The 27,280-nt window shown below is 36.8% G+C and overlaps 1 protein-coding gene across 3 annotated transcripts in view; it reads right to left on the bottom strand.

Annotated features, from left to right (window-relative positions):
* Positions 1 to 27,280, bottom strand: part of LSM14A (LSM14A mRNA processing body assembly factor) — a 56,628-nt gene that overhangs the window by 1,953 nt on the left and 27,395 nt on the right. For 2 of the 3 annotated variants that reach the window (XM_007470957.1, XM_007470958.1), the window contains exons 3-9: positions 25,739 to 25,868; positions 15,224 to 15,346; positions 9,775 to 9,954; positions 9,422 to 9,487; positions 5,873 to 6,055; positions 5,596 to 5,767; positions 4,258 to 4,489 (exon numbers count right to left, since the gene is read on the bottom strand). In XM_007470957.1, the coding sequence (XP_007471019.1) occupies positions 4,258 to 4,489; positions 5,596 to 5,767; positions 5,873 to 6,055; positions 9,422 to 9,487; positions 9,775 to 9,954; positions 15,224 to 15,346; positions 25,739 to 25,868 (1,086 nt within the window). Of the gene's footprint in view, positions 1 to 886; positions 924 to 2,180; positions 2,258 to 4,257; positions 4,490 to 5,595; positions 5,768 to 5,872; positions 6,056 to 9,421; positions 9,488 to 9,774; positions 9,955 to 15,223; positions 15,347 to 25,738; positions 25,869 to 27,280 lie in introns of all 3 variants that reach the window. The other variant, XM_007470956.1, reaches the window with a different exon arrangement.

Genomic DNA, 27,280 nt, shown 5'->3' with positions numbered 1-27,280 from the left:
GGGAAAGAGGGAGGGAAAGGGGAGAAGGAGACAGAGAAGTAGCAGGAAGGAAAGGAGAAAATAAAAGGGGAAAGGGAGAGAGACAGTACCACGCTGAGTCATTTCAGATACCTCGTTGTCTCCGGACCCTCTCTGAAGAAACACAGACTCAAATGAAAGGCAACCTGTCTCACCCACCATGGCGCCTTAACCTCCTTAGCAGCAGCGTATAAAATAGGAGTGGGCCACTCTCTCATTAGCCCCAGCCTGATCTCCCAGCCCCCAAAAAAGAAAGAAAAGAAAAAGCACCATAGGACCAAACACACCACAAGTTTATGTTTTTAACATTATCCTAAGGAAAACTCAGAAGCCAAAGAGTAAATTTTGGCTAAGCTTATACCTATATCAAGAGAGTTAACTCCTCTGGGTCCTTGGTTTCCTAACTATCTATTGGAGCAGGGTGGGAGAGAAGTTCTAGTTTGACTGATGTTTGTAAGGAGTTCTAAAAAAAAAATATGATCCTATCTTTACCCATGTTTTCATTAAACAACCAGACCTGCTTATAATGTTCATGTCAGTGGAGCATATAGAACAAAGCTAACCCATTACATGAAGGCTGCTGCAAATGCCACTGTACTTGATCTCTGAGAAGTATTAGATGCTTCAGAAACAAGTATCATCTTAGAAGGTAAATTTCCTTTATGTAATAGCGGTCAATCACTACTTCCACCTTTAAAGGTGCCAGATGCTATGATTTGGAAGGAAGAGGCTGCTGAGAAGGTCCGGGATCTAGTGGCAGACAGAAGGATCATTCAACTTTGGAATGGACAATCAATGGCTAGCCATACTGATGGACCTTCAGCCTCACTGAAGTAACTTACTCCTAATCAACAAGCTAAGTACTTACTTCAAGCCCACTATGGCTCCATGCTGAGATAGGTGTTCTGGTGGAAAGAAAAGTAAAATACATATTCACTAATGCCAAGAGGCTCCCATCTAGTTGGCGATGCAGAACAAAACAAAACACATGAAACAGGGAATATAAGTATATGTAAAATGTGTGGTGATGAAAGCAGAGACCACAGGAGGTCAGAAAAGGAAGGAATCAGTGGAGGAAGGAAGAGAAGTTTCTAAGGATAGAGCAAACCTTAGGCAAGACTGAAAGGAAGCCCCTGTCTTTCAGCTGTGTCTGTCTTCCCACTGGACCATAAACATCAAGAAGGCTGGGACTGCATGTGTTTTGTTACCACCAATGTCCAGCATACAGCTTGGCATATACGAAGAATTCAATACATTTGGTCAATGAATGAAGTCAGAGTTGGAATCAAGCAGTGTGTATAAGAGATGACCACGAGTCAACTGCTTGAATCGGACAGGTTAAAGGGTAATAATAAATGGGGCTGGATATATCCAGTGGGACCTTTACAGAGTAAAACGAGCAGGCAGTGCAATGTCACATTAGAACCTTCTAGCCATCAGCCTGAGGTCTAGTGAGTCTATCACTCCTTGAAACACCCAAGCAGAGGTTGAACTATCTGTCAGGGATACATTAGTGCGGATAAAGACTCATGCAGACAACCTCTACAATGCATTCTAATTCTACAATATATATGATAGGAGTTTTAACTAAAGGCTCAAAATGGCTGAACAGTGAGACACGGCCTCAAAACGAAGGTTTGCATTAATAAGTGCATATTCTATGCACACAGTGGTTACTCAAAGGTTTACTGATGACTGCTCAGGTAAAGGGAATTAATGATCCAGTCTTACATGACATGACAGCTAATTTTTTCAAATATATGAAAAATCATTATGAAGAAGAGTATATATTCTGTGTATAGACAAGGGTAGAGTTAAACTAATAAGTTTAGAAGATAGAGGGAAAAAGATTTTGTTCAAATTATGTGTGTGTCTGTGAAATCCTAATAATTAGAGCACCCTTGGGGTGGGATGGATGCTCTTAGAAAGCGTAATAAGTTCCCAGCCCTCATAAAGCATACCAACAGAAGAGGTTTTTGGTTTTGCCAGGAGGTCACAACTCTCAGATGCTTTCCAACTCCGAGACTTTAATGGTGTTTAAAAGGTGTGTCTGAAATAAAACTGCAAAACTGAGGGCCAGAAAGGTTTAACAACTCAACTGAGGTCATACTAGCAAAAATTACTAAAATTCTCATCAGGATCAAGGTCTAATTTAAACGTACTTTTTCTCAAACCAAGCTGACTCAATGTGGTCTTCAACAGGAGTTGCCATAGGTTCTTCAACAGGTAGCTGATATGCCTGAAGTGAGGTAAAGAGAAACTGAAGGTCTAAAGACCAATCAGTGGGTTATTACGGTAGTTGGCAGAAATGCCTCAAAGGAATGAACGTGGTGATGTGGAAATGGCCCATGGTCATGGATACCTCCACAGCCTGGGAGACAAAAGAATACCAAACTGAGATGATGGGAAAGTGAGAAGGTGAGGAGGACATTCTGAGGAAGGTTAAGTTTAAGTTGATCACAGGACACAATGCAAGTAAATACAGAAAAATGTAAGTGAAAGCATACAAGGTCCAAGTTGAAAAACTGATTAGAAGCTATGAATAGACAAGCTCAGAAATGGGAGGGGGAAATTGCTGCAGGAGAGGAGACAGGGAAAGCTTGAGCCTATGCTACAGTGCAAACATGAACACAAGGGAGCAAACTGAACATTGCAGGCAGAAGGAATGGGTAAAAAGGTCGTGAGACAGGAATAAGAGCAAGAAGACCCACATATCTGTAGCAGAATGAATGAAGAAAAGGGCAGTCCCACTGGCAACAAGATCTAGAGCAAGTACTAGACCTCTCATCTGGAGAAACAGGCAGATCATGAAGCACCTTATAGGCTGTGTTGAGGAACATACGTTATTTTTATAAAGAGAAAAATATCAAAAGTGTTAAAAAAACAAAAAGCAGGAAGAAAGACTCCAAGTTGGGTGGGCAGTTATCAGTGTCAAATATTGCAGAGTAGTTAAGGGCAAATATTTGTGAAAAGGCTACTGAATTCTGTAAGCAAAGGTCACTGACAACCTCAAGAGGAGCAACAGTGGCAAAGGAAGAGGAGTTGTGTAGCTCCTCAGACACAGTCCCCTAGCTGGAATGGCCATTTGGCAAGTTAGAAGTGCTAAAGCTACATCAGGCTGCATCTACCATGGCTGGGTATCCTGAGCTAACGACTTGAGGCTAATTTTCAGCAGTCTTGGCTGTGATGACACAATATTAAAGGCATCAAAATTAACAGAACAGATTCAAAAGTCACTAACAATGACCCTTCAAGAGGGATCTCAACAATGACCAGTTTTAAATATTGAATAAATTCCTGCTAGTACGTCTTTTTGTTTCTTTTCCTTTTCTTTTCTTTTTTTTATTTATTTTTGGCTGCTTTGGGTCTTTGTTGCTGTGCGCGAGCTTTCTCTAGTTGCAGCGAGCGGGGTCTACTCTTTATTGCGGTGCACGGGCTTCTCACTGCGGTGGCTTCTTTTGCTGCAGAGCAGGGCTCTAGGGTGTGCGGGCTTCAGTAGTTGTGGTGTGCAGGCTCAGTAGCTGTGGCGCACGGGCTTAGTTGCTCCGCAGCATGTGGGATCTTCCCAGACCAGGGCTCGAACCCATGTCCCCTGCGCTGGCAGGCGGATTCTTAACCACTGCACCACCAGGGAAGTCCTGGTCTTTTTGTCTCTAGCTGCCCTATGTAATTCCTAGTAGACTTCTTTATGATGGGATTTTGATCGTTTCTTTGATTATATACTTTCTTCTCCACTATCCCTAAAATCGATGACTAGGATAGTAACACTGACTTAAAGACCCCTTTAAATATGTTCTTCCTAGATGTGGCTCTTTTCTGTACCGTATAATATCTTTTAGTGATCCCCTGTGCCTCCAACAACAACAACAAAATTTTTTTAAGGAAAAGAAATTAATCCTAAGTCAGTCTCTTAACAGGTTTTTGGAAGCAATTTTACCAGTCCATGAAAACTGAAACCATGGTTTTATAACAGAAAGATAAAAAAGAATATCACATTTCTATCTCTTTACTTCCTCCAACTGAAAAGAAAATAGTTAAAAAAGAATTAGATTCATTAACCAAGAAGTTACTGCTCCTTAAAATTTTATAAATATCCTAATCAGGTACATCCTCCACTGAAAAGTCAAATGGAAGTTATACAAATGCCCTAAAAATATTCACCTCTAATAGATAAAAGTTTAAAACATTTTGAATTTCATACAACTGCAAGCCAACCGCAAAGCACATAATAATACTTACCCTATATTCGAAATCTGCAAACTCCCTGCCCCCACGACCTCCTCTGAATCCACCACGAAATCCTCGAGGAGTGGCAAAGTTACCACCTCGGCCGCTACCACGTCCTCGGCCACCACGGAAACCAAGACCTCCCCTGCCTCTGTACCCTCCACGGCCACGGTTTGGACGAAGTGGGATTCCAAATGTTTCTGCATTTAATCTTCTTTCTTCAGCCCAGGTTGGTCTCCGTTCTCTATTATGAGAACAAATAATCTTTAGTGTATCAAGTTTTAAAGAACATTTTCCAGCAAAACTATGCAGCACTGATTCCCAAATTAAAGGCTAAGTAATTCCTAAGAATCAAATAAAAATAAGCACCTTGTCTAAGTCATCACAAGCTGTCCATGGCAATATGTTCCTATAATTCATGTGAAAATATGACTGGTATTAAGCTTCTTGCAAATGCAGTTGATACTACAAAGAAACTGACAACAGCCCCAATAAATGGGATTGGCAATTGACTCTACCCTCCAATCAGCCCCAGAGGAAGAAAGGGCAAAGCCAGGAAAGGAAACCCTGTCTCAGGATGTGAGGAGATGGAGGATAGATCCCTGAGTTCCTAGTATGTTCCTGGCCCAACCTCTGAACCTGACGCCTGAAGCATCTGAATTGCTGCTGCTGGCCCACAGCCCAGATAATCAGAGGATTCAGAATCATCCCCATCCACGTTTAAAGTGAAGTAGAAAACTGCCACCAGGTGGCACCAAACTGCAGCCAGGAGGACAATTAGGATCAGGCAGCAGAAACCCTGGAACTCTTAGTTTGTTATGTTGGGTCCTTTAATTAAACAGTTTTCTGGATCCACATTTACTGCAATATAGCAGAGCTTTACTGTATCAGCAAACTTCATCTGAACTACACTGTAGAGGGGTAAAGTAAAAGGTTTTAGGTGTTAGATGAATGCCTCTATTTTTAATTACTAATTTTCAAATGTGAATGCATCCCCAAACAAAAGTATATGTTTATTTATTTTTCTCAAAGAGTAATATCATTTAAAATTTTAGTATAAATTATTTTCTTTAAGCAAAATAAATCATTAAACAATTGCAGTCATTAGATTTTTTTTTTTTTGGCCACACAATGCAGCATACAGGATCTTGGTTCCCCGACCAGGGATTGAACCCGTGGCCCCCCCCCACAGGGACTGAACCTGTGCATTGGAAGTGTGGATTTTTAACCACTGGACTGCCAGGGCAGTCCCTAGATATTTTTAAGTATTCATTAAACTTTGTGAATTTATAAGAATTCATTTCACACTTCAACGTCCTAAGAGCATAAGAGCAGCTTAAAAGACTGTACCTATTATCATCACAAGAAATATTATCAAAGAAAGATTTAGTTTTGTCATAATAGCAGTTAGGTCCAAGTGGATCTTCTTCATCTGCATTTCCTTCACTGTTTTGGGTATCAACTCCTGAGTCTCCTTTATCTTCACCATTTACAGGCTTCTCCTGTTTCTCAAGTTTATCTTCTAATGAAAAACAAGCACATACCATAAAAGTCAAGACTTGTACTAAACATCCATAATTCACAAGTCATATAAGAGTATTTTTTGAATAGAAAAATAAAAACTCACCTTTCAATTTAAGTTTATTATGAAACTCTCTGTCGATTTCCTCCTTGTTAAATTGTGCATTTGCACTTTCGAAGTCAAAGTCTTTCTCAAATTTCATTGGACCATCTCGTCGAATACCAAATCTTCCCCTGCCACCTCGATGACCCCCACGCCCTCTCCTTGGAGCTGAAGGAGCACCTGGAACTATATTAATAAAGAAAGAACAAGCTGGTTTAGAGCAGAAGCTATTATTGTGGTCTTTATGGTCAACAAGAGAAATGCTTACAAGTCTCTATACACATGACGATATTTGTATTTTTTAATATAAAAAAGATGAAGTTTCACAAACATTTAATACATAATAGACTGAGAAGAGCACATATAAAATTTATAAACATGAAATTTATAAATGGCACACATGACATTTATATCTATGGGGTTTACACTCATACATGCTACTGATACAATACACAACCAAACAATTTGGGAGACTTCTGTACTGAATTACTTTGATCTGCTTACATCCCTAATACCTACAAAATGTCAAATATATATTGGGTTCTCAAAATTCAGGAAGACTTTTATGGAAAGGATCATAGAAATCAAGATTTATAGTGAGAAAAATAGATGAACATTTAGCAGCACAAATTGCAAGATAACACAAAAGACAAGAAGTACATGGTCTCAGACTTCCCTGGTGGGGCAGTGGTTAAGAATCTGCCTGCCAATGCAGGGGACACGGGTTCTATCCCTGGTCCGGGAAGATCCCACATGCTGCGGAGAACCAAGCCTGTGAGCCACAACTACTGAGCCTGTGCTCTAGAGCCAACGAGCCACAACTACTGAGCCCGTGTGCCACAATTACTGAAGCCCACGCGCCTAGAGCCCGTGCTCCACAACAAGAGAAGCCACTGCAATAAGAAACCCGTGAACAGCAATGAAGAGCAGCCCCCGCTCACTGCAACTAGAGAAAGCCCGCGTGCAGCAATGAAGACCCAACGCAGCCAAAAATAAATAAATAAATAAATAAATTTGTATTTTTTAAAAGACGTACATGGTCTCAACCACTCCAACCACTTCCTGCTTCACCTTTATTGTCTCCCTCTAAATGGCTCCATATTTTTCAAGTCTTCCTGTATCTATTTTTCTCTACAATTTAATACAATAACAAAATTTATGAGGTATGATAAAGCAATACCAAAGTAGCATAAATTATAGTGAAAACCTGAGAACCCAAATATCCAACACAAGAGGAACAGTTAAGAAGAAAAAAATTAAAGAGAAACATGGAATAGTATTTGATGTCGGTTAACAGAAAAATATAGAGCACAAAGCACTATGAATTCAATTATTATAATTATGTGAAATGTTTAACACATACTGATAAAGATCAGAAGTGACTACAGAGTAATAGACAGGTTTGTGCTCACTGTTCACTAAAATTTGGCAAATTGTCTAAGTTTGAGAAAACAAACCTCAAAAGCCCACAGCAGTATATCCAGACACTTAAATCTAGACAAGCAGGATGTTTAAATAGTCAACTCCACTACTGAAAATGTCTTGGCCAAAAGCCAGAAATTACAGCACAGTATTTCTGTCTTAAATTTTGAAGGGCAGTGAGAGATACTTTTATTTATTGCTTTACATGATTTATATTTTATTTATTTTTTAAATTGAAGTATAGTTGATTTACAATGTTGTATTAGTTTCTGGTATACAGCAAAGGGATTCAGATAGACAGACATACACACACACACACCACACATATATACACATATTTTTATATTAAAATATGCAGCGCTTCACGAATTTGCATGTTATCCTTGTGCAGGAGCCATGCTAACCTCCGTATCGTTCCAATTTTAGTATATGTGCTGCCAAAGCGAGCACTACTTTACACGATTTTTGAATGATGGAAGCATGGCAATTATTTTATCTTGAGAAGAGAGGGGTTCTTTTTCCAAATTAAAAAAAGTGAAACATAGTAAACCAAACCAAAACCTCTGTAATTCTATGGCACACAGCACAAATAAAAATACATATAGGGATTTCCCTGGAGGTCCAGTGGTTAAGACTTTGCCTTCCAGTGCAGGGGGTTCGGGTTCAATCCCTGGTTGGGGAGCTAAGATCCCACATGCCTCACGGCCAAAAAAACCAAGACATAACTCAGAAGCAATATTGTAACAAATTCAATAAAGACTTAAAAAAAAAATGGTCCACATCAAAAAACAACAACAAATAAAAACATAAACATATAAAAATGTACAGAAGAAATAAAGTGTTTATACATTTAAAATTGTATCTAGCTTTCTAAAATTAAGTGAAAGATCTTCCAATTATTATGTAATTAAAGAGATAACACACTGCTTTTATTTTTTAATTTGGAAGAGTTTATAATTATAATTTATTCTCTGCTAATAAATTTGAAAAGAATAAAATGGATGGATTTGGGGTAAATGTCATAGATTACAAAACAGATAAAGTATATAATCATATTAAATCAATAATAATGAAAGAAAGTTAAAGTTCTTGAATAATTACTTCAAAAAAAAAGGAGCCCAGATCTTAATTTTAATGAGAAAACTTCTCAATTTTAAAGGTACAGATAATTCAATTCTTTTTTAAAACATTTATTTTATTGAAGTATAGTTGATTTACAATGCTGTGTTAACTTCTGTTGTACAGCAAAGTGATTCAGTTATATATATTCTTTTTCATATTCTTTTCCATTATGGTATATTACAGGATATTGAATATAGTTCCTGATAACTCCATTCTTTTTTTTCTTTTGGCCATGCCACGCGGCTTGCAGGATTTTAGTTCCCTGATCAGGGATTGAACCCAGGCCATGGCAGTGAAAGCACTGAGTCCTAACCATTAGGCCACCAGGGAACTCCCAATTCCATTCTTAAAAGCATAGAAAACAATTTTATAATGCTAACATGAAACTGACACAAAAACATAAAAAAAATACAAAAGATAGTACAAAAGAGAAAGCCATAAAACAATGTAAATATAAATATACAAGTCCTACTTGCAGATAACATTCAAGAATATATCAGTAGATAACTGCCTACCATCAAGTAGGGTTTATTCCAGACACGTGATGATTAAAAAAAAAAAAAAACCTTTTGAAATAATTAGGTTAAAACAAAATTGAAATAAAAGTAGAGTGGTCCTATGTGCCTATCACCCAGCTTCCCCTCCAACAGTAACATCTTGATTATCTATTGTACATTATCAAAAACCGGGAAAAACCAGGACACTGGCACAATATAATTAACTATACTATAGATCTCATATTCAGATTTCAAGAGTTTTGGATGTTCTCATTTTTTGGTATGTCTTTATGTACAGTTCTATGACATTTTGCTACATATACAGATCCACAGTACCCCCACCATAAGATAAAGAACTGTCTGTTACCACAATGAAACTCCCCTGTGCTACTCCTTTACAGTCACCAACCCTTGCTATTCTTTTTTTATAGTAATTATGCATCATACATTTCAAATGTTCCCTCTATTGAAAAGCATAGGATAAGGCTTTCAGATCTAAGTAACAACTTACCTATTTGTCTCTTGCTATCATTTCTGAGTTGCTCATTTTCTGGTCTTGAAACCTTGTGTACTTCAGCTGTAGAACACATAGAAAGTGACAGTTAACTTAGGACACATAATCAAAAACTTCTGGAAAGTTAGAAATGGAAAAACAAAAACAAACAAACCCAGAACAAAACCAAAAATCTATATATCCCCACCACCATCACTACTTTGAGTCAAATTTGAAAGACTGAACATTCTATCAAGTTCAGTTTAAACTTTCTAGGATCATTTACATAGAGTAAATGTTTTTAATGAAAGTAAGTTGAATGGAAGATGTTGACCAGTCAATTAAGAAATAGTAAATAGCTAAAGTTCTACCTCGCCTGTGCTCTTGATTCTCTATTGCTTTTTGGCTGGTTGATGGTAAAGGCCTGGTTGATGATACAGGGCTCCTTCTCCCAACAGGTGCTGGAGCAGGTAAGTGGGCCGAGGCTGTCTGCACTGCTTGTTCCATGGTTGGGCTTTTTCTCAAAGGGTCTAACTGAGGGCTTGAACGACCTGAAACGTAACCAAAAGATAAGAAACTATCCCTATCCTCTGGGGGTTTGAAAATAACCTAGATCCTAAAAATAGGTCTAGAGTTTTACTTCTACCAATTCAAATCCTCAGCACAATTTGAATCCATCTACTCATTAGACCAGAGTTTAAAACTGTTTATCTTTAGTGGTCTGGTCACTTGATCAGTAAAATAAAATAAAATAAAATAAAATAAACCCCAAAACAAACAAACAAAAAAACTCTGGTACAAAATCCCCCAGGAATATTATCAAAGATAATTTAGGCAGGTCAGATGTAGGCTTTCCCCAATAACCACAACCACCAGATTACACTGAGACTTTAGCTATTATTTCTAGAGGCTTTAACTTTTTTTAAAATTTATTTTTGGCTGCGTTGGGTCTTCCTTGCTGGGTGTGGGCTTTCTCTAGTTGCGGAGAGCGGGGGCTACTCTTCCTTGTGGTGCACGGTCTTCTCATTGAAGTGGCTTCTCTTGCTGCGGAGCACAGGCTCTAGGTGCGTGGGCAGTAGCTGTGGCTCCGGGCTCTAAAGCGCAGGCTCCATAGTTGTGGCGCACAGGCTTAGTTGCTCCGTGGCATGTGGGATCTTCCCAAACCAGGGATTGAATCCGTGTCCCCTGCTTTGGCAGGCGGATTCTTAACCACTGTGCCACCAGGGAAGTCCCAATTTTTTTAGTACTTTCTGAAGATATGTCTAAAGTGATACCCTTATATCTGTAAGTATTATCTGCATTAAATTTCTATTACAAAGGAAGTAAAGAACTAGAAAGTCAGGTGAAGTTCTTCGATTCCTTAGAGTCTTGGGTAATTAAACATCAATACTAAAAGGCCAGCAACAAATAAACCCTTCAGATAATTACACAGTAGCCATACTTACCCTTTGCTGTTTGAATGATCACTTGGCAAATTTTTGCTTAATATGGGTTTTGTACTTACAAATTCCATTTTTTCTTCCATGAGGTCAGAGCCTGGTCACAGTATGAACAGAAGAATGTAACACTGGGTGCTCCCATCATGCTTTTTGTCTCTAATGTTTGCCATAAATCTCCACTCAAGATGCTCTCACATCCCATGATATTGCACCAAAATAGGTTTTGCTTTAAAAAATTGTCCTTTATTTTATGTAAAAAAAAAAAATATTCCCAAATATGCTGCAAATGTTACTACCCACCTGTGCTATCTGCACAGGCTCCAAACTGGGGAACTGGTGAGTACTGACAGCACATTGGTTGTTGTTCACCAGGTGCTTCAGGGACTGTTTATTAGTAATACTCCCCAAATATATGGTTAACTAAAGTATGCAGTTACAAATGTGCGTCACCATTTCCAGCATTAACGACAAAGTTTACTCTGCCATTAATAGAAACACTGTAATTTTCCCACTGATTATAATGGGAAATCATAGTGGTTTATACAAGTTTTGGTCTAAGAGAAAACATTTTGTAATCACTTATCACCTTATAAACAGATTTATTTGTCAAACAAGTGTTAAGTTTTTGGAAAAGCCTATTGTTTAGGTAATTTTATAATAATACATTAAGTGATCTTATAAACTTACAAAACTTTACTTCATTAAGGCTTTTCTTTAAGGTCCTGTGACTCACAATATTACAGAACTGCAAGTGATAGGGCAATCACAGTAAGTAATAACTCACTGCTGTGTATTTTTTTAAAAAATATTTATTTGGGCTTCCCTGGTGGCGCAGTGGTTGGGAGTCCGCCTGCCGGTGCAGGGGACGCGGGTTCACGCCCTGGTCCGGGAGGATCCCACGTGCCGCGGAGCGGCTGGGCCCGTGAGCCATGGCCGCTGAGCCTGCACGTCCGGAGCCTGTCCCCTGCAACGGGAGAGGCCACAGCAGTGAGAGGCCCGCGTACCCCAAAAAAAAAAAAAAAAAAAAAAAAAAAATATTTATTTGGCCCCACTGGGTCTTAGTTATGGCATGCGGGATCTTTTAGTTGCGATATGTGGGATCTAGTTCCCTGATCAGGGATCAAACCTGGGCCCTCTGAATTGGGAGCACGGAGTCTTAGCCACAGGTAAGTCCCTGTATTTTGAAAACCTTTGTAATTAAAGTCTGGTACTACATCATGATGGCAATTTTGTTATAAATAGGGAAATACAGGTGATACTGGACATATTAGGAATAAACTCAAAAGCTCTTTTATAATAAACACACCCCCTCAAGTTATCTTCACATTTTTATTCTTACAGTTACAAGAAAATTCTAGGTGTTAAAATTTTATAAACATCAAAAATTTTAGTTGGTGACATCAGAATGAGATTCCCAGGCCTCATCTCCCATTGTTTTATTTAAACATACCTCTTTCTTCTAATAAATATGTAATTAAATTTTTAAAAAACATTTTAATCTATTCAAAACTTATTTTAGCCTTAAGTATGAGGGAAGGATTCTAGAGTTACTTTTCCAAGTGATCAGGCAGTTGTCTGTTCACAGCATCATTTATTGGATGGATCATTTAGTAGTCTTTCTCTACTAATTTAAAAATAATATCTCTATCATATATTAATTACTTTATACTTGGATCTATTTCTGACTTTTGCTCTATTCATCTCTAAATTTATTCCTGTACTGCTTTATTTTATGTATACTTTATTAAGGAGGTAAGCCCTATCTCATTACTTTTTTTTGTGTGTGTGTGGTACGCGGGCCTCTCACTGCTGTGGCCTCTCCCGTTGCGGAGCACAGGCTCCAGACGCGCAGGCTCAGTGGCCATGGCTCACGGGCCTAGCCGCTCCACAGCATGTGGGATCTTCCCGGACCGGGGCACGAACCTGTGTTCCCTGCATCGGCAGGCGGACTCTCAACCACTGCGCCACCAGGGAAGCCCTCATTACTTTTATTTTTAAAACATATCTAGGCATACTTTCATGCTTATTTTTAAGATAGTCTGTGTATCTGTTTTATTAGGTTCTCTTACTATTCCATGTAGATTTATTGAAAGTACATACAGTAAATTTAATTATTATGAGAAATAAAGTCTTCCTAATACTAAATCTTTTTATCTAGGAATAAGATACGTTTCTTTGATTACATGTAACTGCTCTTATGTCCCTCTATTATATTTTGTATCTTTCATCATAGAGGCTGGCCATATTTCTTATTATGTATTTTATATATAACTTCTATTGCTCATCATTGTGAACATCTTTTATCCCCATTAATAATCAGTGGGTTAGGTTTTAGGACATCTTTTTTTAAAAAATTTATTTAATTTTTGGCTGCATTGGGTCTTCACTGCTGTGCACAGGCTTCCTCTAGTTGCAGCGAGCAGGGGCTACTCTTCACTGCGGTGCACAGGCTTCTCATTGTTGTGGCTTCTCTTACTGCTGAGCATGGGCTCTAGGCACATGGGCTTCAATAGTTGTAGCATGCGGGCTCAGCAGTTGTGGCTCACGGTCTCTACAGCACAGGCTCAGTAGTTGTAGCTCACGGGCTTAGCTGCTCTGCGGCCATGTGGGATCTTCCTCGACCAGGGCTCGAACCCGTGTCCCCTGCACTGGCAGGCGGAATCTTAAACCACTGAGCCATGGGGGAAGCCCTAGGACATCTACTGATTTTTATACTTATTCTCTACACTTTACCTCTATCTAATTTAAGTCTCATATTAGTTCTAGTTTTTCAGTGAATTCTCAATTCCAAGTAGGAAGTCAGCATTGGCAAATAATGCTATTCTAATATTCATACTTCTTATTTCTTTTTCATGTATTCCTGACATAGCTAAAAATTCCAGAACAATGCTGAGTAACAATGAGAAAGGGAATCCTTACTTATGATTTTAATAAGAATCCTTCTGGTGCTTCAATATTAAGGTTAATGTTGGTTATTAATTAAGATAGCTAACATCTACTGAGCACGTTCTATGCGTCAGGCATTATGTTAAGGACACTGCATACATTTCAAAAAATTTAACCCTTATAATAAGTCTGTTGGTTTATCAGTAAAGCGCTGTTTTATAGTATGGAAAACTAAAGCTTAAAAAGATTAAATATCTTCTCTAAGAAGGAAATCTTAAAAAAATTAACAAACCAATACATACACACACAAATATACACTTATGTTAACCTAGACAAAAGTCTGGATGTGAATATTTGTTATTTCTGGGTGGTGAGATTACAGGTATTTTTATTTTCTTCCTATGCTTAGTGTATTTCTTTTTAAAAAAAATTATTGAAGTATAGTTGATTTACAAAGTTGTGTTAATTTCTACTGTACAGCAAAGTGATTCAGTTATACATATATATACATATATACATTCTTTTTCATATTCTTTTCCATCATGGTTTATCACAGGATATTGAATATAGCTTCCCGTGCTATACAGTGCGCTTAGTGTATTTCTAATTTACCTACAAAAAGTCTTTAGAATGTAAAAAATTAAAAATTAAGTTTTTTTAAATCAATATGAAGAAAAGTAACTACAACTATTTCAAAATATCTAAAGTGAGATACACAGGATTATGTTTAGCATTGGCTTGATTTTACCCGCAAGTGCTTTAAAAAATACTGTCCTGATCATAATAGCATGTTTCTGAAATGACTTTACATTGTTTTATTTAAAAGTAAACATCCATATAAAGCAATGGGCCAGTTTCACCCACTTTAGCAGAAGATAAAGAATCCTGGGACCACTGAAGGTTATGAGACTGGTTGGTGGAAAAACAGAATTAAAAAGAAATGAAACAGGATCCTTTGAGCTTATTAAAATGCAGATCTCCAAGCTCCAGGGATTCTGATGTAGCAGTTCTCAGGATCTACATTTTTAAGAAGCATTCCAGATCAGATGATTTGATTGTGAGTGGTCCACACTGAGAGCCACTGCTCTAGATTCTATGAGGATACTAGGAAAGATGCAACAGCATAATGAATAGTTTGTTTCCTCAGCTACTATTTCAAATTCATCAAGGATAGTTCATCCTCAGTGGTGAGTCAGAGATTGACCAGTAATATTTAAGTATTATATACAAGTAATATAATTGCTTTGTAAAAAAAAAAAAGTCAAACGTAGACAATATTCACCATTTCAGCTTTATGATCTAAGAATTATAAAAAGCCTGAACAGTGGAAGTCATTCAGTAATGTACTTACTGAACAACAATTTAAAAATTTTTTTAAAGAACTAAGTAGAAATTATACATGTGAGTTACAAGCTGCAAAAGCTCTTACATTCAGAGAATGACTACTATCTATAGAAATTTAGAATGGAAAATTTTGAAGGAAAAAACAGCTTACCTTGAGATAACTGTGTTTTTAGAGATCTTGTATCCTGTGTAAAGGCAGAACCAACTGCATTACTTTGGGATAGGGCACCGCTGTTTGATGCTTCTGTTCCAAAGGATGTCAAGGAGCTTCCAGCTTTAAGAAAATTTTTTTGAATGACAAAAAATTTTTTTTTAAATTTTAAACCTTTCAATTATATAAAGTAACACAGCATTTTAATGATAATTGTCCCTCCCTGTAGCACCTGTGTAAATTAATAATACTGGAAATTAATGAAACTGAATCAAAACATAATTTGAGAAATTTTTGACAATATATGAAAAGCAAGCCCATATATACTCCAGCATCTTTGGATGCAAACAATTTTTTTTAACATATGCAATATTCTCCTGGACAGTTATACAGATGGGACAGCAAGGATGTACATCAGATAGAGAAGTAGCAGAAATGGTACATTCAACACCAACATTAAGGTTCAATTATCTTAACACCAAGTATCTGCACAAAGAGCCAAATCAGCAGACAGGTCTATGAAGAGCTTTTCCAGCATTTCCAAGGCAGTGGACAATGGACTCCAGTCCATTTTAATGCCTCCCCTCAGTACAGTATTGTGGGGCTGCATTCTGCCTAAAGCAACCACAAAAAGTTCTGGTAATATAAGGAACAAAATATGAGGAAAGGACCTTTGCTATACTAGGTTATGTCAATCTTCTTTTCTACATTTCTTCAGAATTTATGGATCAATCACTTTCCATATGCTGTGCTCTCTTCTTAATATTTAATCTACATAGGTTTTCTCTAGCAGGAACTGTTTCAATAGCCCCTCTTCCCCCACCTCTAAATCCAATATAAAAGTGGTACTGAGAATAATCTGTTATGAAACAAAAATAATCACATCACTACAGTGCTTAGGACTCTCTGATGGCTTTCCACTGCCCTCAAGAAAAAAGTTCAAACTATTTACTTTAGCTTATAAGGGCCTCCCCATTATCTGCCTACCTCTTTTCTCATTACTCATTTACACCTCTTTGTTCCACAACAGAAGTTTAACTACCTGCTTTTAAATTACTTGAAGATTATGATCATGTTCCTCACATCTTCTAACTTCCAAGCTAAGCAACTCTAGTTCCTTCAACAATTACTCACCTTCACATGCTCTTTAAGCCTTGCCTCTTTTGACTTCTCCTAATTTAATGAATTCTAGTTGTTCTTATCTCTCTTAAAACGGGGCATCAGAACTCAGCAAAGTACCTCAGACAATAAGAATGAATGGGACTCCTTTAGAGGTGTAATCCATTCAGGCTGCAGTCCCAGCCAGCTAAGGAGAGGCCTAACATAACCTCCCACAACATCCCCAGAAATGTTGAGACTACTGCTCTCAATAATTCTGTGGGATGCTGAATCTATCCCATTATCCCTAGTATTTCTGGGTAATGACTAAGACATAAACCACTCTGATGATGTGTATTCAACCTCCATCCTGCTCTGACTCAACCTCCCACTGCTTGCGCCTGCCTCCCCACCACCACCCAACCCCATGAGCAGACTCTTCTATATCCTCCGTCTCTTTTCTGAGTTCCCAGTCATACTACACCCACCTCCCTCGTGCCATTGCTGCTACTGATTTATCTCAAATTATTTTTCATGTAAAGTGTGAGGCAGGGGTCATTGTTAATTTTTTCCAAATAGATATCTAGCTGCTGCAAGATCATTTGTTTAAAAGATTTCCCCTTCTATCCACAGGAAAATAAAAGTGAAATTTATAATCATCATTCACAAAAATACAAAACAAAACAAAAAAGATTTCCCCTTCTCCATTGAACTGCACTGGCATCTTTGTCTTAAATCAGCATTTAAGTAGGTCTATTTCTGTACTCTCTATTCTTTACCCTGGTATATTTGTGTATTCTTATATCAATAATTCCCTGTTCTGAATCTTGAAATTGGGTGTATACCTCAAACTTCCTCTTTCTTCAAGAGTAGCTTGGCTATTATAGATTTTGTATTTCCATACAAATATTAGAATCAGCATGTCAATTTCTATTTTTAAAGTGTGATGGGATTTTGATCAGGATTGTGTTCAACCTGTAAACCAATTCTGGGGAAAGTGTCATCATAAAAATAATATTGAATATTCTAACCCATAAGCATGGATTAACTCTACATTTATTTAGATCTCTAAATTCTCTCAGCAGTGTTTTGTGATTTTTATTGTAGAGCAGAGTTTTCTCAACTTCAGCACTACTCACGTGTTGGGCCAGATAATTTTTTGTTGAGAGGGGTTGTCCCATGCATTGTAGGATGTTAAGTAGCATCCCTGGCCTCTACCCATTAGATGCTAGTAGTATCGCCCAGTTGTGACAAACAAAAATGTCTCCAGGCATTACCAAATGTCCCCTGAGGGAGGGGGGTAAAATGAACTCCCCTCCTCTGAGAACCACATAGAGATTTTCAAATACTATCTTTTGTTACATTCATTCCTGGGTATCTGATGTTATTGGTGCTATTGTAAGCTCTGTTGCACTTTGTATTTCACTTACCAATAATTTGTTCTAGATCAGCAAACTTTATCTATAAGTAGCCAGATGGTAAATAAAATATTCTAGGCTTTTCAGGCCATATGCTCGCTGTTATAACTATACAACTCTGCCCTTGTAGTGTAAAAAGTAGCCACAGACCACATGTAAATAAATGGGTATGGCTGTATTCCAGTAAAACAGGAGGCTGGTGGGATTTGGTCCACAGGCCATAGTTTGCCAAAGTGTCTGTTCTGAATACAAAAATACAGTTGATTTTTGTATATTTACCATGTATTCCCTTACCATGCTAAATTCACTTATTCATTCCAGTAGCTTGAATATTCCTTTGCATTTTCTACATACACAATCATGTTACCTTCAAATAATGCCATTTTTAGCTCTGCCTTTCCAATCTCTAAATCTTTTATTTATTTATTTTTTTCTTGCCTCATTGGACTGACTAGAACCTCTAGAACAACACTACATGAAATAAGACAATTCTTTCGCTTTATTTTTACCTCAAGGGAAAAGCATTCATTATCCCACAATTATGTGTGTAAGCTTTTCATTTCACTGATCAGATTAGGAAATTCCCTCCTATTCCTTAGTTGTTGATAAATGGGTATTGAATTTTACCAAATGCCTGTTCTGTATCTCTTGGGATTGCAGTTTTTCTCCTTTATTCTGTCAATGTGGTAAATTACTAATGATTTTCAAATGTTAAAACATCTTTGCATTCCTGAGATGTCATTATGTAACATCCTTTTTATGAACTGCTGGCTTCCACTGCTAATACTATGTTAAGGATTTTTACATATATGTTCAGGGAAATTAGCTGTAATTTTATTTTCTTGTATTGATTTCATTTAGATACCATTTAGGTTTTGGTATCTCAGCTTGCCTTGGTTTTCTGGTTAGGAAGTGTTCTTTTATTCTCTCAAAGAGTTTGTGTAAGATTGGTAAAATTATTTCTTCCCTAAATGGTAGAATTTATCAGTAAAGCAAGTAGTCTAGAATTTTCTTTACAGAAGATTTTAAATTAGTTTCAACTTCTTTAACAGGGTGATACTGAGACTGTACTTCCTCCTGTGTTGGTTTAGGAAAGTTGTATTTTCAAGGAATTTGTCTATTTCATCTGAGATGTCAAATCTGTTGACATAAAGTTGTTCACAATATCTTCATATTATCCTTTTAGGATCTATAGTGATGCCTACACTTTCATTCTTTTCTTTTTTTTTTTGATTTTTAAAAAAATTAATTAATTTACTTTTGGCTGTATTGGGTCTTTGTTTCCGTGCCAGGGCTTTCTCTAGTTGCGGCAAGCGAGGGCCACTTTTCATCACGGCGCACAGGCCTCTCTTGTTGCAGAGCACAGGCTCCAAACGCGCAGGCTCAGCAGTTGTGGCTCATGGGCCTAGTTGCTCCACAGCATGTGGGATCTTCCCAGACCAGGGCTCGAACCTGTGTCCCCTGCGTTGGCAGGCAGATTCTCAACCACTGCGCCACCAGGGAAGCCCTACACTTTCATTCTTGATATCAGTATTTGAGTCTTCTTTTTTCCTTGTTTAGTCTTGCTAGGGGCTCATTAATTTTATGAAATTTTTCCAAGAACCAGCTCCTGGCTTTGATGATATTATATATATATTTTTGACTTGTTTCTATTTCCTTGATTTCTGCTTTAAATTTTTTCTTCCTTCTAGTACTTTTGGGCTAATTTTCTTTCTTTTATTTTTAGCTTCTTAATAAGCTGGCAGCTTAGAGCACTGACTTTAAAATATTCTTGTTTTCAGGGCTTCCCTGGTGGTGCAGTGGTTGAGAGTCCGCCTGCCGATGCAGGGGACACGGGTTCGTGCCCCGGTCCGGGAAGATCCCACATGCCGCGGAGCGGCTGGGCCTGTGAGCCATGGCCGCTGAGCCTGTGCGTCCGGAGCCTGTGCTCCACAACGGGAGAGGCCACAACAGTGAGAGGTCTGCGTACTGCAAAAAAAATAAATAAATAAATAAAAAATAAAAAAAAAATTCTTGTTTTCTTATATATGTATTTAAAGGTATGAAATTTCCGCTAAGCAATGCTTAAGCTCCACTCACAAATTTTGATTTGTTGTACTTTATGATCTATCTTATTTCCCCTATGATTTCTTCTTTAATTCATTAGTGATTTTTGTAAGTTTGCTCAATTTCTGTATTGAGCAAACAGAAATATACTATTTGTATATTTTTTAAGTTATCTTTATTAATTCCAAATTTAATTATTTTGTGGTTTGAGAAGATACCACGTATGATTTCAATCCTTCTGAATTTTTTTTTAAATTTATTTATCTATTTATTTATTTTTGGCTTCTTTTGGTTCTTTGTTGCTGTGTGTGGCTTTCTCTAGTTGCGGCGAGCGGGGACTACTCCTCGTTGCAGTGTGTGAGCTTCCCACCGCAGTGGCTTCTGTTGTTGCAGAGCACGGGCTCCAGGCGCACGGGCCTCAGTAGTTGTGGCAGGGGGAGCACAGGCTCTGGACATGCAGGCTCAGCGGGCATGGCTCATGGGCCCAGCCGCCCAGCGGCATGTGGGATCTTCCCAGGCCAGGGCTCGAACCCGTGTCCCCTGCATTGGCAGGCGGACTCTCATCCACTGTGCCACCAGGGAAGCCCAATCCTTCTGAATTTAATGTAACTCATTTTATGGACGAGGATTTGATCTATCCCATTGATTGATCAATCTTTACTTAAAAGAATCTACATTTTGCAATTGTTGGTGTTGGTATACTATTTTATAAAAGTTACATACACATTTAGGATTGTTACAGCTTCCTGATGTTCCGTTAAGAAGAATCCTTCTTTATCTCTGGCAGTACTCCTGATCTTTAAGCTGCTTTGTCTGATGTTAATTTTCCTAACATAGTTTTCTTGTTATTAGTGTTTGTATGGTATGTCAGGCCTTTTTCTGTTCTTTAACTTTCTGTCTTTTAATTCATCTCTTATAAACATCACATAGCAGGGTCTTTTTAAAAAAAATTCAGTTTGATGATCTCTGGTTTTTAACTGGAATGTTTAATTCCTTTATACATTACCAAAGTAGATATATATATATATATATATTTTTTATATATATTTTATATATATATTTATTTATATATATAAATTTATTTATTTATATTTATTTATATTTATTTATTTATTTATTTATATATAAATATTTATATATATATATATATATATATATATATATATATATATATATATTTATTTATTTATTTATTTAGGCTGTACCACATGGCATGAGGGATTTTAGTTCCCTGACCAGGGATCAAACGTGTGCCCTCTGCAGTGGAGGCAGGGAGTCCTGACCAATGGACTGCCAGGGAATTGCCCCCAAGTAGATCTTTAACAATCCTTTGTCTCTCATCCTTAATGCATGAAACACCCTCCTGGTTTATGCTAACTTTATTTATTTATTTATTTTATTTTTGGCTGTCAGGTCTCAGGTGCAACACATGGGATCTTCGTTGCAGCATGTGGGATCCTCCGCTGCAGCATGGGCTCCTTGTTGCAGCGCGTGGGCTCCAGAGCATGTGAGCTCTGTAGTTGTGGCATGCTGGCTCTCTAGCTGTGGCCCGTGTGCTCAGTAGTTGCAGTGTGTGGGCTTAGTTGTCCCGCGGCATCTGAGATCTTAGGTCCCCGACCAGGGATCAAACCCGTGTCCTCTGCATTGGAAGGCAAATTCTTAACCACTAGACAACCAGGGAAGTCCCTATGCTAACTTTAAAGTTCATAAGCATGTTAAGTATTCATTAAACTCAGTGATTAAAAATTAATGTGTACAAAACACTAGAGACCTAAGAGAATCACTGTCCAATACGGTTCTGCTATTTAAGCAGCTAAAATGTACCCACTGGCTGAACCCATGTTCAGCCAATATGCCTCCATCTTGCCCACAAGAGCAGTATGAGACTTAGCATGTCATGGCTATTTTGATGCTTCAGTTTATTGTGAGATAATTAATTTTTCCTAATTAACATCAGTAATGACCTAATCTTTGCACATAAAAATTATTTGTGCATCAGCTTAAAAAAAAACAAAGTATGAGAGTATGTCTTTCTTCACAATCTTGCCAAAACAGAATATATTCAAACTTTTGGGTTTTTGTCAAATTGATAGTGAGAAATGGTGTCTTGGTGATGACTTAAGTTGTATATCTCTTATCATGAGCAAGATTTAAGCATCTTTCCATGTTTAAGCGCCATTTGTATTTATTTTTTTCTGAAAAAGGCAAAGGCAGTTTCTAATCTTTACAAATTTTTCTGTTGGATTGTAGAGCTTTATTTTTAGAAGCTCTTTAGATATTCAGGATATTAACCCTTCATGATATAAACTGCAAATAAAACTATGAAAATTAAAATAGAAAAAATTCCCCCCAAACAGCAATACTGTAATCTTGATTTATTTAAACTTTCTCTTTACATCAGAATATTAGGCACAGAAAATGAAAACAAGAGGCTTAAATTAAAATCTGGCTTAATTTTACCAACACAAACTATATCTAAGTTAATTCCGTTTCTAAAAAACATCTGCCACCTTAATCAATACTACAGTTTTCCTCCTCCTCGTTTAACTACTTCTAAATACTATATATAGTTCTCTAATTAGCCACCCAAAAACTGTTCTGCCAGTATGAAAATAAAAAAATAAAAAATAATCTGTCACTGCAAAAATTAAGTCTACCCACATGGAAAACACAAGCAAAACCTTCTACCTTTTTGACACCCAAAGAACACTAAACCAGCAACCCCCAATATCAAAATTAGATAAAAGCATTTATAAGGAATATATATTTCACCACCACAAAATACTTTGATTAGAGGAGCAGGATGTGAAGAATAGCAGAAGCAGTATTTATTATGTAGATACTTTGTGCTAGACCCTGTTCAAATGCTTTATACATATTAAGTTATGCAAACTTCACAGTAATGTAGAAGGTAAGTACAATAATCCAAATGTTAGCTAACTATTCAACTTAGTGAAAGGAGTCTCAAAAGGATAATATAATTTGCAACTGTCCCTTATCTGAATCCTCAGAATAGGATTCTAACAGTTATAACTAACGTAGAGTATATCTTGATTTAACATGTATAGGCAACATTGATCTTCACTTGACTAGGATTAGAATGTACGTGGACCAAAGCTACCCCATTTCACCAATCCAACAATAAATCTGAAAGTAATTAAATATTTAAATTTTGATTAGGGATGAATGTCTGGGTTACAACTCACCCCCGAACAAAAATAAATAAATTTGAAAAATGTCAAACCTGTGTCAAAATTGAAAGAGGAGTACACTGAATATCAATATATTCCTCCATCTAGCTCACCAACTACTAACATCTTGCCATGCCTATTCCATTTCTTCATGTTGTGATATACAGAATTCTCTTTTTCCTATATAGACTACAATCAGTTTGCCTCTTCACACGTAAATACTTCAAAATCACCTCCCCAAAACAGACATTCTCTTATATGGTTAACCACAATACCATTACCACATCTAAGAAAATGAACAATAACACCATCCAACAATTAGTCCTTACTCAAAGTTCCTCAGTAGTCCTAAAACATTCTTTGTTATCAACTTCTCCTAAAACTTGAGATCCAATCACATACTATATTTGGATGCTATGTCTCTTCAGTCTTCCCAAGTCTAAAACAGTCCCAGGACTTCCCTGGTGGCGCAGAGGTTAAGAATCCGCCTGCCAACACAGGGAACATGGGTTCGAGCCCTGGTCCGGGAAGATCCCACATACCGCGGAGCAACTAAGCCCGTGCGCCACAACTCCTGAGCCTGCGCTCTAAAGCCCACTCGCCTAGAGCCCGTGCTCCTCAACAGGAGAAGCTACCGCAATGAGAAGCCCGCACACCACAACGGAAGAGTAGCCCCCGCTCGCCGCAACTAAAGAAAGCCCACGCACAGCAACAAAGACCCAACAGAGCCAAAAATAAATAACAAATTAATTAATGAAAATAAAATAAAATAAAGATCGAATGCAATTAAAAAAAAAAACAGTCCCGCTGCCTCTGTTCTTTACAACATTGAATCCTTTGAAGAGCCTGGCATTCTGAATATATATCTCAATTTCTTCATGATTAGAGTCTGCATTTTCAGCAAGAATACCACAGAAGTGAAGTTGTTTACCCCCCTTCCCCCATATCATCACATCAGCAGACATATAATCATTAATTATGGCAATGCCAAAGTTGACGACTTAATTAAGATGGTGACCAACAGATCTCTCCATTATAAAGGCACATATTCTCCCTTTGGAATTAATAAGTAAACTGTGGGATACTTTTAAGATCATTTAAATATCCTGTTCCAACACCATTCACCCAATGATTTTAGCATCCACTGATAATCCTTGTTAATTATTTCACTAGAGATTACAAAATGGTGATTTTCTATGTCCACCACTCTTTCTATTTATTAGCTAGTGTTATTCTAAAAGCACTGTTTCCTCTTTTTCCTCTTCTTTTTATTTTATTTTATTTTTTTATTTTTTATTTTTATATTTATTTATTTATTTGGTTGCTCGGGGTCTTAGGTGTGGCAGGCGAGCTCCTTAGTTGTGGCATGTGAACTCAAGTTGCAGAATGCATGTGGGATCTAGTTCCCTGACCAGGGATCAAACCTGGGCCCCCTGCATTAGGAGCACAGAGTCTTATCCACTGCATCACCAGGGAAGTCCCTTTCCTCTTCTTTTTAGAAGGGGCCTAGATCCCTTTTAGTGGGGAGAGGTATTTAGAAAGCAAGAACTGGGTTTATACATGTTCTTTGCTACTGGGTATCATTGCTTCCAGGCCCTTTCTATGAACAGAGTCAGGAAACAACCAGTGTTTAAAAAATGAGTTCACACCCATACCTCCAATTCACATTCACCACCACAGCGTTCTTCTTTACCTCTCCCCATTCCATATTTATATCTCCCTTCTCCAAGGTAAGAATACCATTTCTCAACAACATCAATATATTACTCATTTGCCCTATCCTATAATACATACAAAATAGTTTCAAAATTAACACCACCAATACCACTACCAATAATAAACCCTAAGTCAAGTTTTTTTTTAATAGTTGTATTTATTCCTACAATATATCTTACTAAGAGTGTAAAAATTTACTTGAATTCTTATTTCTGTGTGGTTATGTTATCTGATATAGTTGTTTCTGTTTGTATTCATTCAATTTTTGGATTTACTTTTTTCCATTGTTTTTTATTTTGTGAATAAGTAAAACATTTACAAACTTGGAAAGTCACAACTATATAAAAAATATTCATAGAAAGGAATTAATTTTAACAAAACCTGCTAACATACTAATGAGTTTCAAGATAAACCTGAAAGTGGATTTGTGATCAGTGAAATAAACTGATAAGTGATTATTTCAATGGAATTAAAAAAGATTAAGGGCTAGCGTTTGAGATTTAAAACTCTTCTTTATTGTGGAAATTTCAATAAAGGTGTACTTAAGAGCTAAAATGCACAACTATAAAAATAAACACAAAAAAATCTGATCTGATCATACCTAGCTTTTGTACATGATAACCTTTGTCCTCCAATCATAAACAGGACTGTTATTAGCCTAGCCCTCCTATATTTTCTCCTTATAGTGTTATATATTGATATTGCTCCCTAATAATGGCATTATCTCTACTTCCCTTTTTGAAAACCCACAATGTTGGAAAAAATGCTTATTTTAAATGGATATATCTTATGTAAATTTAAAATAACATTCAATAAAATTTGGCAATTGGATATATCTAGATTTTAAAAAAATGTTAGCATTCTAAGAGATGGCCTTTATAGAACCACTAATCATTAAGGACATTAAAATAAAGTCTTTAAAATAATAGGCTACAAAAGGAACACCAAACAATATGTCTGAAAATTTGTGGTTTTATATATCTTTGTGGTAAAGACAGGGAAATATACAAAAAAGAGAGAAAAAAAAGGAAAAAAGCACAACATACCAACACCAACAGCCCCAAACTGCTGCCCGACTAATGAACTTGGACTGAACTGACTGTATGTTGGCATCCTGCCGAAAGGTCCATAGGAGCCCACTGACTGGAATGAAGAAGTAGATGAGCCTAGTGAAGACTGAAGAAAAGATCATGGGTTAATTTTCCAGGCTCTAAACAATATGTACATAATGGAAAGAAATTCGGATATTTACGTTTTAAAGAAAACAAATTACAACTACTAGACACAAAAGCAACTATAACAACTTGCAACATGCATTTAATGTTAAAACAGCTGAATAACCTGATTGCAGTATTTATATACATGTGTCAATTATATGCAATGTGATTTATAAATGCTTTTTTCTACAATGAACTCCTCCCCTGAGTTCAGTTTTACAACAGATTTAGGAAAGAACCGAAGAAAAGTTACCCGAATAAGTAAACTAACTTTGCTTAAAGAAAAAATATGAGAAAAATCAAATTTTGTTATAGTACTAAGTTTCAGTCTGGTGGTGACATAAGATATATCTCACTTTTGATTTTACTCTTATTTTCAATCACTTGAGGTATACTATTAAATTTATGGGAAAGAAATGCAGAAACAAACTATCCTGTACAAAACCACTTACTATACTTTTAAATACAGTTATTATTACATTAAAGAGCACTTTATAAAAAGCTTCTTACTAAACCTAAAATACATATATAAATATATTAATATGTATATATACACATTAATTTATCTTAACATAAAATGTCTTATAATATAAATATGAAGTGTACTAACAGCCACCAGGATACAAGTTCACTGATGGCAGAACCCTGTCTGTATGTTTGCTGCTAGTATCAGACACATGGCAGGTATTCAATAAATACTATTGAACGAATGAATCAAAAGATAAAAAGCCAAAATTTACAGTGGTTGGAAGAAGTTTTTAAAAAATCATTTTGAATTGTGCTCTCTAGGTTACTGTCATTCCATAAAACTGATTGATTAAATAAGTTGTTCTCTGGAGAATTATCAAAAGATATGAGAGTCCAATAACATCGCTCTTCGGTGTAGGCAGCTATTTCTATGAGAATGTGTCTCCTCTCCCTCCATTTAAGAAATTCGCATTTTCTCAGGATTCTTTCAGACTTAATTCCTCAAAAGTAAGACTTAAAAAGCAGGGGATAGATAAGAGTAGAGAATTTCTCCAGTTTATGTTGCAAGAACCAAATTTATTATTTCTTAAAAAGCTTATCTTATATTCAGAAAAACAGTAAGTAAATGTTAAAAGGTACTTTCTCTTTTTTTCCCATTTTAATTTTATATAGTACTTAATATTTTCTTTAGAAGAGTTCATTAGGCATTTCCTTTTAATAGCTGGAAGGCACATTCTATGCAAGATAATATATATTTTAATAGTCAGTTTTGTGAAAACCTAAGATCTTTATCACTCACAGCATAAAAAAGAGGAAGTTAAAAAAACCCAACAAGCATATTTTACTGCAAATGACCAAAGACTTTTGACAAGAAAAAAACTTGAGAAGAAAATGGATTCAGCA

Source organism: Lipotes vexillifer, unplaced genomic scaffold (genome assembly GCF_000442215.2).
Source record: "Lipotes vexillifer unplaced genomic scaffold, Lipotes_vexillifer_v1.1 scaffold182, whole genome shotgun sequence".
In the NCBI taxonomy this organism is placed as follows: domain Eukaryota; kingdom Metazoa; phylum Chordata; class Mammalia; order Artiodactyla; family Lipotidae; genus Lipotes; species Lipotes vexillifer.
The sequence above is the reverse complement of the archived record's forward strand: the minus strand, read 5'-3'. Positions and strand labels throughout refer to the sequence as shown.